The 13,022-nt window shown below is 40.8% G+C and overlaps 1 protein-coding gene across 2 annotated transcripts in view; it reads left to right on the top strand.

Moving 5' to 3' along the window:
* PARM1 (prostate androgen-regulated mucin-like protein 1) overlaps nucleotides 1-10,883 on the top strand; it is a 117,346-nt gene extending 106,463 nt beyond the window's left edge. Inside the window, exon 4 of one of the 2 annotated variants that reach the window (XM_025386488.1) lies at nucleotides 6,932-10,883. In XM_025386488.1, the coding sequence (XP_025242273.1) occupies nucleotides 6,932-7,016 (85 nt within the window). In that variant the 3' untranslated portion in view covers nucleotides 7,017-10,883. The remainder of the gene's footprint in view (nucleotides 1-6,931) is intronic. The other variant, XM_025386487.1, reaches the window with a different exon arrangement.
* Nucleotides 10,884-13,022: the final 2,139 nt, after the last annotated feature.

Genomic DNA, 13,022 nt, shown 5'->3' with positions numbered 1-13,022 from the left:
TCCTTGATAGACAGCTGTAGAGCGTCAGCCATGTGCCAGGCCACATCAGTGATGTGACACAGTTCTGCCATCACAGAACTTACCATGCTTGGAAAATTTTGTTAGCAGGCCATTACAATTTGCTCTGATGAGTGCTGATTAAAATTTTATTTTAAGCCATATTTTCCCCAGGCCTTCAGAGCACCAGATAAATTAAGTCAATGATTAAATTGAATAAATCATTATTATTCTTCCCCATTCAGCTTCTGTCTCCTAAATATAGTAAGATCCACAGTGGCATAAATATAAGGTTGCTATTTATCTATTATGCTACTTAAGTTTAAGCACTATAAACTTAAGAATGAATGGATACAGTTATTAGACCCTTAAGGGGTTTCAGAAACCCCCTAAGGAAAACCCCTTTCTGCCTCTCTATTAATTATTTCGGTAAAATGATGACATAAAGAGATTAATCGTTGTTATGAATCTTAAGGCTATGCTAAAACCCCTTCAACTGTTATTTTGCCAGATTGTCGGAAAGCCCCATTAATCATTCATCAAAAATACTTCAATTGACATGTGTGTGTGCATGTATGTTCCTAAGGATAGGCTTTGCTTTGGCTGGGAACTTACTCTTCTTTCTTCATTCCAGATTTCTAAAAACAATAACATAACAAAAAGTCTGTTTCTGTGGTCTTTTAGCTGGTTTGGCTGGAGCAGCAAGTGACTAAAATCACAACCCATAGGGAGCCATTAGCTTCTGACCTGCAACCATAGGATATGGCCCTGGCCCAGCCAAGTTCTCTGCAAATGCAAGGGGAGAATCTGCTTGAAAAGGCAGCCTCATGACCAGAAAAATAGAATGCTTGGCAAGCTCTGCTAACAGTGGGTTGGGACTTTTCACCTTTCTTCCCAAATCCTCATTTCCTCTAAAGACATTGTAAACTTAAGAGCCATCTGCTTTTCACACTCCCTTTCTCCAGGGACCCATGACCCCTAGTTTTGTCACAGTGACCCCTGCCTGTAGAACCACATCTTTTTGTAACCTGAGCCACTTTTGGATGTGACTTATAAAATGAACTGCCCTGAACCCAGGGTCCTTCTTGGTTTATGACCCCAGCTTTTAACCTGCAGCAGTGTGGTGTGGAGGGAAAAATGTGAGCTTTGCAGTCAAGTTTAATGCTGACTCTTCTGCTTACTATTTAGGCGGCCTTGAGCAAATTATTAACTCCTTGATCCTCAATTTCTTCAATCTGCAAAAAACAGAGCTAATAATATGTATCTTTCAAGGTTGTTTTAAAGATGAAATGAAGTAATGAATGCAGAGTAACTGGAGTGACTGTAGCATGGTGACTAAGAACATGCACTCTGGGACAAGTTTCTTTTTTTTTTGAGACGGAGTCTCACCCTGTGGTCCAGGCTGCTGGAGTGCAGTGGCGTGATCTCGGCTCACTGCAACCTTCGCCTCCCGGGTTCAAGCAATTCTCCTGCCTCAGCCTCCTGAGTAGCTGAGACTATAGTCACATGCCACCACACCCGGCTAATTTTTGTATTTTTAGTAGAGACAGTGTTTCACCATACTGGCCAGGATAGTCTTGAGCTTCTAACCTGGTGATCCGCCTGCCTCGGCCTCCCAAAGTGCCGGGATTACAGGCGTGGGCCACCGCGCCCAGCCTGGGGCAAGTTTTTTAATCACTCTGTGCTCAGTTTCTTCATGTAAAATGAGACTATAATAATAGTAGTACCTAACTCAAGATTGTTACAAAGATTAAATTATGATACATATAAATGTTCAGTGCCTGGTATGAGGTGAGGATGATGGAAGGGCAATTACTGTTACTGCTGTAGTCATTGTTAGAATAGCGCTTAGCAAATAGGGACTCAGTGAACTGGTAACCACCAACACATAGGCTGTGAGGTTGGGAGCGCAGTGTCCATCCTACCATTTCCATTCAGTAGGCACAGGAATTCAAAGGAGAGGGGAGAGGAGGAGGAGAAAGATGGTACAACAGCTCATTTCCTAATTGAATATTGATATGTTGGTCTTCCATGTTCCAGTTTGGCAGTTTCATTAGTGCTGTTCTGAAACGCCTGTGAAGTTGCATCCATGTTACACATTTATAAATGGAAACTATCTCTGAGCAGTCTTTATGCCAGGGTTTGTTTGCAACTTTAAAAGAAAGCAAAGCCCCTGCCTGCCTTTTGCAGAAGTGTCTTTAATTAGTGATGATTGAAGAATGAGATAAGTCTGTTTTGATTTGTTTAAGTTGGCTCAAAACTGTCCAACCAAGAGATAATCTCCCTGCACAGGAGACCATATCTGCTAAGACCGGTGATGTGGATGTTGCTATAATTAGGTGTGCTAGTGACCCAGACAGACTACATGGGGTGTTCTCTTCACAAAAATAAATGCAATCTTGATTTATAAACGCAACAGGACCTGTCTTTTAAGATCTCTTGTTAGATGTCACCTATTTTACTTTATGTCTTCTAGTGATTGCATATTGTACAATTGGATTTCTTCTGGTTGTTAGAGTAGGCCCAGCCAGCCATAAAGGCCGAGATCTTCTAGAATTTGTTATACACAGTTGACTTTTTCAGGTCACCTTTTGGAGTTCTGTAGGTCTTGTTTACTCCATTTTCTCCCTCAGTGGTTCTTAAACTTTAGTGTGCATAAGAATCAATGGGAGAGCTTATTAAAAACACAATTTCCTGGGTCTCATCCCCATAGATTCTGATTCAGTAGGTCCAGGTGGGGCCCTTGCATTTACTTTTCTAACTAGCTCAAAGGTGATGTCAGTGCTGCTGGTCCAAGGATCACACTTTGAGTGTTTTACCCACTCCAAACACACTCTCTGCTGTAGAGTTTCTCAGAGAGATTGCCTTGTTGTTTCGTATATATTTCAGATATGTTGTCCTGTTTCAGATATATCGCCTTTGGAATTTTGAACATGCTGATCCTTCTGTGAGAGGTGTTTGGTTCACCCCTTTCTCATCTGGCTAATTTCAAGTTGTCCAGCTCAAGAGAGACCTTCTCTGGGAAGCCTTCTCCCACTTCTCCATACTGAGTTCCTTGCTGTGCATGCTTCCCTCATACCATGTGCTTCCCTGTACTGGAATCAGTGCATTCTCTACCAGTTTCCTCCACTAGAACAATATCAAGTCTCTGGCATAGTAGTTGCTTAATGAACATTATTGGATGAGTTAATGAGTCTGAATAGGAAAGTTTGGGGGTGCAGCAATAACATTTGTTTACTCCTAATCAAGAAGAACCAGGGTTTGGGGAAGGGGAAGCCATGGGAATCTGTTAAACCACACAGACTTTTACTAGCTACCTTGTGGCACTGAACTAGTTTACAAATAAACAGATGTGCCAATGTGTAGACCTTTTCTGTGATGATTGTCTGCCAATAGTAAGCCATCTGACCTAGAGAGAAAGTTTAACATGCTTACTAATTATTGTTCTCTTATCACACATACAAAAAAAATGTGTTTGTCTTACTCTTACTACAATAGTATCCAATTTATCCAAACCTGGCTGGAATCCCTGCACACCCAATTTTTCCTGTTTAAGCTCATTAATGTGGTAAATAAGCCCTGTGGGTTCAGTACATCCCCAATTTTGGTTCATCCATATCTCTTGTATATCTTTCCTCACTTATCAGCATTTTACTCAACTCACTGTTTCTTCAATGGGAAGGCAAAAAAAAAAAAAAAAAAAAAAAAAACAACAACAACAAGAACAAAAAAAAATGGAAAGTAAAGGCCAGTCTTTCTCCTTTATTTTACTAGTGTTTGTATAGATGTGTCTTACAATATAGGAGATTCAGATATAACATTAACCAAATAGTCTTGCCTAAGATAACCATAGCCAGTAAAACCTGACAGCCCGAAGATTTTTAAACCTCTAATCCCCATTCCAACATATTAATAAATTTTAAAAATTCAAATACAATAACAATCATGTAAGAAACTGGTTTTATAACTATGCCTGGGATATAGTTTCAAGAGTTCCTAGTGGGAGGGAGGTTCACTTTTCATTCAATGACATTTTTTACTATTTGGCAGATTCACCATGTGCTTGTATAAGATTTATCATATTAAAAATTTAAAAACAATATTGGCCAACATTCAGTGTGCATTTACTATGTGGCAAGCCTTTTATATTCATTACCTTATTTAATCCTCCTAACAACCATAAAGCAATTTTTTAAAAAGTTTCTCCATTATATAGATGAAGAAACAGGGGGTTAAAAACTTATTCAAGGACATACATTTATTGACCAAACTTGCATTTTATGGGAATAAAATTATATGATAGATATAAAAATTCTGTGAGAAGTTCAATTACCATACAAAGGTGAAGCAGGAGTACCCTATCAATAAAGCAGCATGTTTATTAAGTAGATGTTTGCCAGGCTTGCAGCAGTAAGTTATGCTGAAATTTAGGCAGGGCTCCAGGGCTTTAGTTACAAGGTTTTAACTTGTTCATTCTATAGCTTCCATTTCTCAACTATCCTGCTAAAGGACTTGATTGGAACTGGAGGTTTTAAATTTGGGCCATAGACAGCCCATGACCTTTGTTTACCAAAACGACCTCCCTTATTTCTATAGATCAAAGAAGCAGTGGTGTTTCTGGGTTTCTATTTGTGGTCTCTTTCATTCCCACACCCACAGAAATGAATGTGAGCCTTTATGGAAAGCAAAGTAAATTGTGGAACATCTTCAGGTTTTCGGGTACTTAGATTAGGTCAGCTGAGTCAGCCTTCAGGACATAAATCAGAATTTTGAAGGCTAAGAGTTTGAAATGAGCACAGCCAAGGTCTAGTTCTTTGCAAAAAGAAAAAAAAAAATCATCTTTTTGCAAATACCTGGCAGATGTAAATAAGCTTCAAAAGTGCAGTAGCAATTATTTTAGCACAGACAAAAGTATACCAAATGCTTTTGCACCTTCGAATTGTGTTTTCATTTTGTTTAATTTTCACATCTAGCTGAGATAAAAATTAGTGGGAGTGGTCATTTTTTGTGCTGTATCTAGCATACATGATTTCCAGTGGCAAGGTATAATAATTTATATGCTAGCATGAGCCTTAGAGGTAACAAATGCTCATTTTGTGATGTTCTTCTAATCCTGCCATTGGTTTTAGTCTTAAAATGACCATATTCCTTTCCAGGAAGCTCCCGTCTTATGAACAGATCAGTTTTGAGGGGAACTCTGGATTTATTTTTTACAATCACTGTTTCTTTCATAAACACATATTGAGGACTTACTATGTGTCAGATATTCTTCTGGGTGCTGGAGTTAGAGCTAAGAATAAACACAACAGGCAAATAATCCATACCTGCATGGGGGTTATAGTCTAGTTAGGGAAGAGAAGCAATAACAAGTAAATTATATCATGTGTTAGAAGGTGATGAGTACTATGAGAAATATTAAGCTGGGAGTCTGGGGTGGGGGTTGAAAACTTAAATTGAATTGTGTTTTAGTCCGTTTTCACATTTCTGATAAACATACTCGAGACTGAGCAATTTACAAAAGAAAGAGGTTGAATTGTACTTAACAGTTCCATGTGGCTGGGAAAGCCTCAAAATCATGGCGGAAGGCAAAGAGGCACAAGTCACATCTTATGTGGATGGCAGCAGTCAAAAAAAGAGAAAGCTTGTTCAGGGAAACTCCCGCGTACAGAACCATCAGATCTCACGAGACTCATTGACTATCATGAGAACAGCACAGGAAAGACCCGCCCCCATAATTTGATCACCTCCCACAGGGTTCCTCCCACGACATGTGGGGACTGTGGGAGTTGCAGTTCAAGATGAGATTTGGGTGGGGACGCAGCCAAACCATATCAAGTTGTGAAGGAAGGCCTCACTGAAAAGATGACATTTGAGCAAAGACTTGAAGGAAATGAAAGAATGAGCTGTGTGGAGAACTGGAGGACAATTGTTCCAAGCCAAGGGAATAGTCAGTGCAGAGGCCCTGAGACAAAGTTGTGTCAGGCATGAGAGTGAGGAGAAGGAGACAAGTATGGTTGTAGCAGAGGGAGCAAGGGTCCTTTAATAGGGGCTGGTATGCTCAGAAAAGTACCTGGGGCCAGACCCCATAGGGCTTTGCAAGGCATTTTAATGACTTGGCTTTTACTCTGAAAGGAGGATCCATTCAAAGGTTTTGAACAGAGGAGTGATAACAATCTGATTTCATTTCTTATAGATGTATTATTAATTATGAGAGAGGGTCTCACAATTAATTATCCACCAAATTCTGCTTAACCCATATTACCATTCAACTAAGGTGCTAATGAGACTCTGGGAACTTGAACTCTGAGTGCTGGATTTAGATACAGGAGATGGGGATTTGGCTGACAGCTTAGTTGGATGACTTTGGGCTCTTCAAGTAACATCTCTGAGCCCCATTTTCCTTGTCAGAGAAATAAGTATAAACTATACCTGCCCCATGGCTTTATTCTAAGGATCAAGTAAAAACTAAATATAGAAGCACTTCATAAATTATAAGACAATATAAATGTCAGGAGAGGTGGTGATAGCAACAGTGGTTGTGGTTGTGTCACCATTATTTCAGGGAAAATTAAGCCCAGAACCTAAGTCAGAATGTTAGGAATGCAAGCTTCCCTTTCCCATCTCTTCTTATTAAATTACTATGGAAATGGAGCCTCCTCTTCCTTCCCCAGCACTGGAGATCCAGAAGACGACAAGGACTCAGATGATCCCAACAGAACGTGCCAGTCGGGATCCTAGCAGGAAGAGTTGTCACTGACAGGGTGTTTGGTAGACCGGGGCCTCCACAGTGGGTGGGTCTGTTGTCCTAGTGACAGCATCACACCTTTGCCTCTCTTTTGCCCCGTAAGCATCCCCAGTTCAGTGCAGGGCATTACGCTGTCCTCAGATGGATGATTTTCCAAGTAATCACCACCCTCTTCTGTTTCTCCACCAGGCATTCCTCCTATGGAAGGCTTTTGGACGACCACGACTACGGGTCCTGGGGAAACTACAACAACCCCCTGTACGATGACTCCTAACAACGGAATATGGCCTGGGATGAGGATGAACTGTTCTTTATTTATAAGTGCTTATCCAGTAGAATTAATAAGTACCTGATGCGCATTGAACGACAATCTTAAGTCCTGTTTTGTTGGTATGGTTGTTTTTGTTTTCCTCCCTCTCCTCTGGCTGCTACAACTTCCCCTTTCTGGTACAAAAAAACCATTCTTTAAAGGTGAGTGGAGGCTGATTTGCCGCTGAAGTGGGCCAGCCTTGCACCAGCCAGGCCAGACCACCATGGTGGAGGCTTCTTTCCCCACTGCAGGACCCACTTTGAGAAGGACCGAGGAGGAGGATTTGGGTTGTTTTGTCAGGGGTTACTTTCAGGGGAACATTTCATTTGTGTTATTTCTTAAACTTCTATTTAGGAAATTACATTAAATATTAATGAGGGAAAAGGAAATGAGCTCTATGAGGATTTCACCCTGCATGGGAGAGAGCAGGGTTTTCTCAGATTCCTTTTTCATCTCTGTTTATCTGGTTGTTTCTGACAGGATGCTGCCTACTTGGCTTTACAAGCTGGAAAGCAGCTTCTTAGCTGCCTAATTAATGAAAGATGAAAATAGGAAGTGCCCTGGAGGAGGCCAGCAGGTCACGGGGCAGAATCTCGCAGGTTGCTGGGGGATCTCAGTGTGCCCCTACCTGTTCTCCCCTCCAGGCCTACAAAGGATGTCTGTTCTGTTCAAAAGGCAGCTGGGATCCCAGCCCACAAATGATCAGCAGAGTTGCATTTCCAAAGAAAAAGGCTATGAGATGAGCTGAGTTATAGAGAGAAAGGGAGAGGCATGTACAGCGTGGGGAAGTGGAAGAGAAGCTGGCGGGGGGAGAAGGAGGCTAACCTGCACTGAGTACCTCATTAGGACTAGTGAGAATCAGCTGTCGATAATGGCCGGAGACATCCACAGCTTGGAGGAGCCCAGAAACTCTTTGCTTTATACCCACACAGCAACTGGTCCACTGCTTTCCTGTCTGTTGGATAATGGCTGTAAACTGCTTAAAAACAAAACAAAACAAAAAAGAGGCACTGGTCTAGCTGCAATTACTCAATGAGGCATTTTCATAGGAAACAGACTATGATTAATCCGTTTATTCTTCCCACACACTGACCTTACTAATTCTTCCCTTTAATAAATGAGCAGCTCTGGGTATAGTCTTAAAGTTCTGCACAATAAATTTTGAGAAAGAATTGTTCCTCTTTGTTGGCATCCGTGTATTGCAATCATTCTCAGCCCGCAGGTGATTTTGCCCCCTGCCTCCACCCTAGGGACTTTCAAAAATGTCTGGTAACACTTTTCATCGTCATGACTTGGGGGTGCTACTAGAGACCAGGAATGCTGCCAAACATCCTACCATGCACAGCATAACCTGCAACAGCAAAGAATCATCCACCCCAGAATATCAATAGTGCTGAGACTGAGAAGCCCTGATTTATCACAGTGCCCACTGTGACAGAACAAGACACTCACAGATCAGTGATACGTTTTACTGTTAATGAAGTGAAATGATCTGTTAAGTTTTTATCTCCAAAGTGTTTAGTTTATTGGCTGGTGGGTTGTTCTTGGTATGCATGGTGACCTTTTTATTTCTGTGTGCTTCCTAGAGAGCTTTATTTCGTGGCTACAACTCTGTCTTCTTGTAACAGCTGACATTAGCAAGCAGCATCTATGTCCTGATTTTATGTAGTAGAAAACAAACATTGGGTCTGACTTCAAAATGTGTTATATTGTCCTACGGTGTCATAAAGAACCTGAAAATGGACTTTTGTTTCTCAAGTTGGACCATGCTGTCATGACTGTTTAGTTTACAGAAACTTGACCCCGGCTCATCCTGTCTCTGGCTGTGGCCCGGCAAAGCACTGACATGAAAACCACCCTTGCTTTTCTAAACCCCTCTGGTCTCAGAGACAATAGGGGCACTGCCACTTTCTACAACCTGCCAACCCACACACTGGAGTAATTCTGAAAAAAAATTATTCCTAAACTCTCTAAGTGCAAACGGAGAATGAGCAAGCCCCAGCAGTGTTTTACAACCAGAGTGGGTACTGAGGAGGGGGCTTACTGGAATCGTGATATCTCTGAATATTGAAAACAACAACCAAAAAAGTCACCTTGTCAGAAAAAAAGGGCAGCAAATGACCAAGGGTGCCCCTTCTGGCCGTGCTTGGCTTGAGTAACTGTCTCTCTTTCCCCACCCCCATCATAGGGCTTTCAGTTTGGCAAAGGAAAAGCAGATAAAAACAAGACATTCCATGTGTTGTGTTCTCCCTTGGCCAAAAACATTTTGACACAGTGTTTGTGAAACACCTTTGGAGAGGTGCACGTCTGATTGCTGCCTCTGCCGTAAATGCTGGGGCAAGCCTCTTCCCAGGAACCATGGCCTTCTATAAACTGTGAACTCAAGCAGGCATTTTTTTTCTTACTGAAGGCTGCTGCTGTGCAAGGGCACATAATGGGTTTGTTGCTCTTATTGGCTTCCAAATGTGTGTGGCAAAGAGAGAGTTGTGGGCCTAGAGCAGATGTATTCAGCAAGGCGACAGTTTCCCATAACAATTCTAACACTTCTTATGTTATGTGAGTGTAAAATATGTAAGGGTTGAACCTTATTTTGCCAAATGTATCTTTTCTGCTTTTGAATTGGCCAAAGGATTTTAGCAACTGTATTATACAAATGTTACTTAAAACACACACACACACACACATATATCTGAAATATATACCGAAAATTGACGTCCTTGACCTCAGGGAGAACACCTGTTCAGGTCTACCTAAGGGAAATGGCTCCAGTGGGTCTATACAACCATGTCCCATCCGTGGATAGGTCTAGTCATAACACTTTAGAGAGAATGTCAGAGCAGGAGGGAGGCAAGCTGCCTCTTTTCAACCATCGACTGCAGATGATGAAAGAGCGGGATTCTACTTTGTTTTCTTTTTCTGTGGCCACAGTGAAATCTCCTGCCCTCCCTGCACGTCTGTGTCTTCATTTCTAAAATGGGGGTGATGCTTTCATATTGATCTCACCCCATACTACCTCACAGATGTGTTGTGAGGATTAATAAAATTACGTCTACGGTATTTTCAGTTTCTGGAGAAAAATACTTACAGACAGTTTGACTATTACATAGATGTATAAGTGATCCCAGTTTCTTGTTTGCTATGATACTAGTGTGTTGTTTTTACTTATTCTCTAACATGACAGTTGTGTCCTAGCCACATCAGACAGCTATCTAAGCTCTGGACTACCCTTTTGTGCAGCTGAATCACTGCAGGATTGACCATGCCTGGGGTCACAGCAATGGTTTCCATTTCTAGATGAAAGGATGGCCTAGGACATAGGTCTCAAAGACTCTTGAATCAGAATCAGGAGATTAGGGAAAACAGGATGGACACCTGAGCACTAACAGCAGTAGACGTAGACCTCTGGCCTTTACCATCTGAGGTCTTCTGGATTATTTGTGGGGTTGATTTTGATTTGATGTCATCTGTTTGCCCTTCATCTTGTTGCAAGTGTGCATGGTTCAATCCCTCGCATCCAGGAAATGAATTTTGCAATTGGGCCAGACGCTAATTTGCACGTTGATTCACCTTCTTTGCCTTTAACCTTTTTTTTTTTTTTGGCAAATGAATGTACCATTTCATCTTTGATTTTAATAGTGCTAGTTGATGTTGGTAATAATGCTAACGAAGAGATCAATGCCAGATTTCTCTCTTGGGGTGAGTTAGCTGAAGTCATTTAAAGATGGAAAGATGGGAAACTTCTTTGATATTTGATGTCATTGTATCCACATTTGTTGTAAGACATATTGCATACCAATTATAATTATATCAATTAAAGTTGATAAAAGCTTCCGTCTGGCTGTGGGTGATTCACATTTTGATATATTTTGTTATTTAAACCACTTGATTGATATGCTCAACACTGCTCATATTAAGTAGTTCTGACTTGTTCTTAAAGAAAATGTATCCCACACCAGTAAATATTTTCTGCATAGCAGAAAGGGCTCTCTGACCTTGAAACAGAATTGAAGAATGTCAGAATTGAATAAACTTTTCAAGCAGTGATTTTACTCCCAAATATACTCTGGGCCTTATAAAATAGATGTAAAAACAAACACTTTGATTCAATGAGTTGATAGCAATACATAATCATGTCATATTAAGGCATATTGGCACTAGTGACACATTTGACACTTGCTTCACTCCCCTTTAAAAATTAAATTCAGCATACTCATCCTTATCTGACAGTTAAATAGCAGGCAATTTCAGTCATCCAAAATGTAATTTCAACCCCCAAAGCTAACTGAAGATGATTCTGATTCCAAAGAAAAGAGCAGCAGCAAAACCCATTCATTTTGTTCCATAGGAAAGGAATGGATCACCTACAAACTAGAACTTGTTGATTAGATGATGGGTATAAACTTAAGGTCAGGTTTAATAGGTTTAGTTACTTGGTCAGATTTCATAAGTTTAGTTACTCGCTTTCAGTGACATAGCATGGAGGATTGACTGGAATGAGGATTGAGCATGAAACAGGCCCTTTCCATTAATTATTTGGTCATTTCTTGAGGGCCATTTCATGGGCACAAAAGCAACTAAAAACCCTATTATTCCAAGCTTGCCTGAATGAGGATTGGTCAGAAAGTTACCTTAAATGGGCATAGAAAGCAAAGGCTTATAAGAATGTGTGGTGTTTACATATTATGAATTTTTGTGTCCAAATCTAATTTTTCCTATAGTATAGGTTTTCTAGGTCAGATAATAATCTATTTAGATTATTTAGTAACATATCTGTGATCTTTTACTCCTCCAAAATTCGATAGTACTCTACAATAGCTGGCTACATTTTGACTTTTGTCAGAAAGCACTGAATCATAAATGACTTTTAAAAGCACTGATCATATTGGGAAAAACCAATAAGAAGCATGATCGCTTCCTTTAAAGGATCTAGTCTTTGGCAGATGTAGACTACATTTACTGCACCAAAACACCATTAATCAGTTTGACTCAACAAATGTACTGAATTTTTATCCTAAGCAAAATATTCAATAATTACCACAAAAAAAAGGAGTATAATATTCTTTAGGGAACTTGGGTGTCTGTGAGCATTATCTAGTATAATCCTTGCATCTGCTTTAGTGGTCATTACATTATCTCCATTTTACAGATGGGGAAACTGAAGTTCCAGAATGTTACATTTGTTCATCCACATACTAAATCCTTCTATGTACTCTGTAATGAACAAAATAGTCCCTACCCTCCAAGTATTTACAGTTTAGTAAGTGGCAGAGGTGGGGTTCAAACCATGTCCATCTGGCACCAGAGCCCTTGGTCTTTTATCACCCAAAGGATAAGTGTCCAATGTAAATCTTATCTGGGTATTAAGACCCTCATACCTCATGATCATATGAGACCTTCCACCCCTTGCAGAAATTGCTGAAGTCCCTCTCAGCTATTTCAGGCAGTCTCAAGGGTGTCTAGCATGCAGTCCAGAGCAAGCCCAGTCAGCTCTTAAAGCACATATCCCCTGCCAGACACTGTCGCTTTCTGCTGACTCCCACATCTATGGCTGTGTTCTTTGCCAAGGGGGAGACTGCCTTCCCTCCTGTCAGGACGCCAGCACAGAGCCCCATTGTCTCACAGAATTTTGGTGAAAACTTCTCTTAATTTCAACTTACAGCCTCCCTGCTCTTCCCAGGAATCAGATGTGAATTCATGGCAACCTAGGCTAGAGATGCTGCCCTCGGAGTCACTCCCTGATCTTAACCTGAGATTCCATCACCGGGCCAACTTGTCTTTCCTCAGGGTAGTAATAATAATGACAACTTATTCTTACATATCACTTACTATGAACTAGATACTGCTGTAGGAACTTTACCTGGGTTAACATCCCTGTGAAATAGATATTATTAACATCTCCATTGTACAGAAGAGAAAACTAAGGGCCAAAGAGGTGGAGAAAATTGCCCAAGGTCACACAGCGGTGGGACA

Source organism: Theropithecus gelada, chromosome 5 (genome assembly GCF_003255815.1).
Source record: "Theropithecus gelada isolate Dixy chromosome 5, Tgel_1.0, whole genome shotgun sequence".
Taxonomy (NCBI): Eukaryota; Metazoa; Chordata; class Mammalia; order Primates; family Cercopithecidae; genus Theropithecus; species Theropithecus gelada.
Note: the sequence above shows the minus strand (reverse complement) of the source record. Positions and strands in the feature narration are given on the sequence as shown.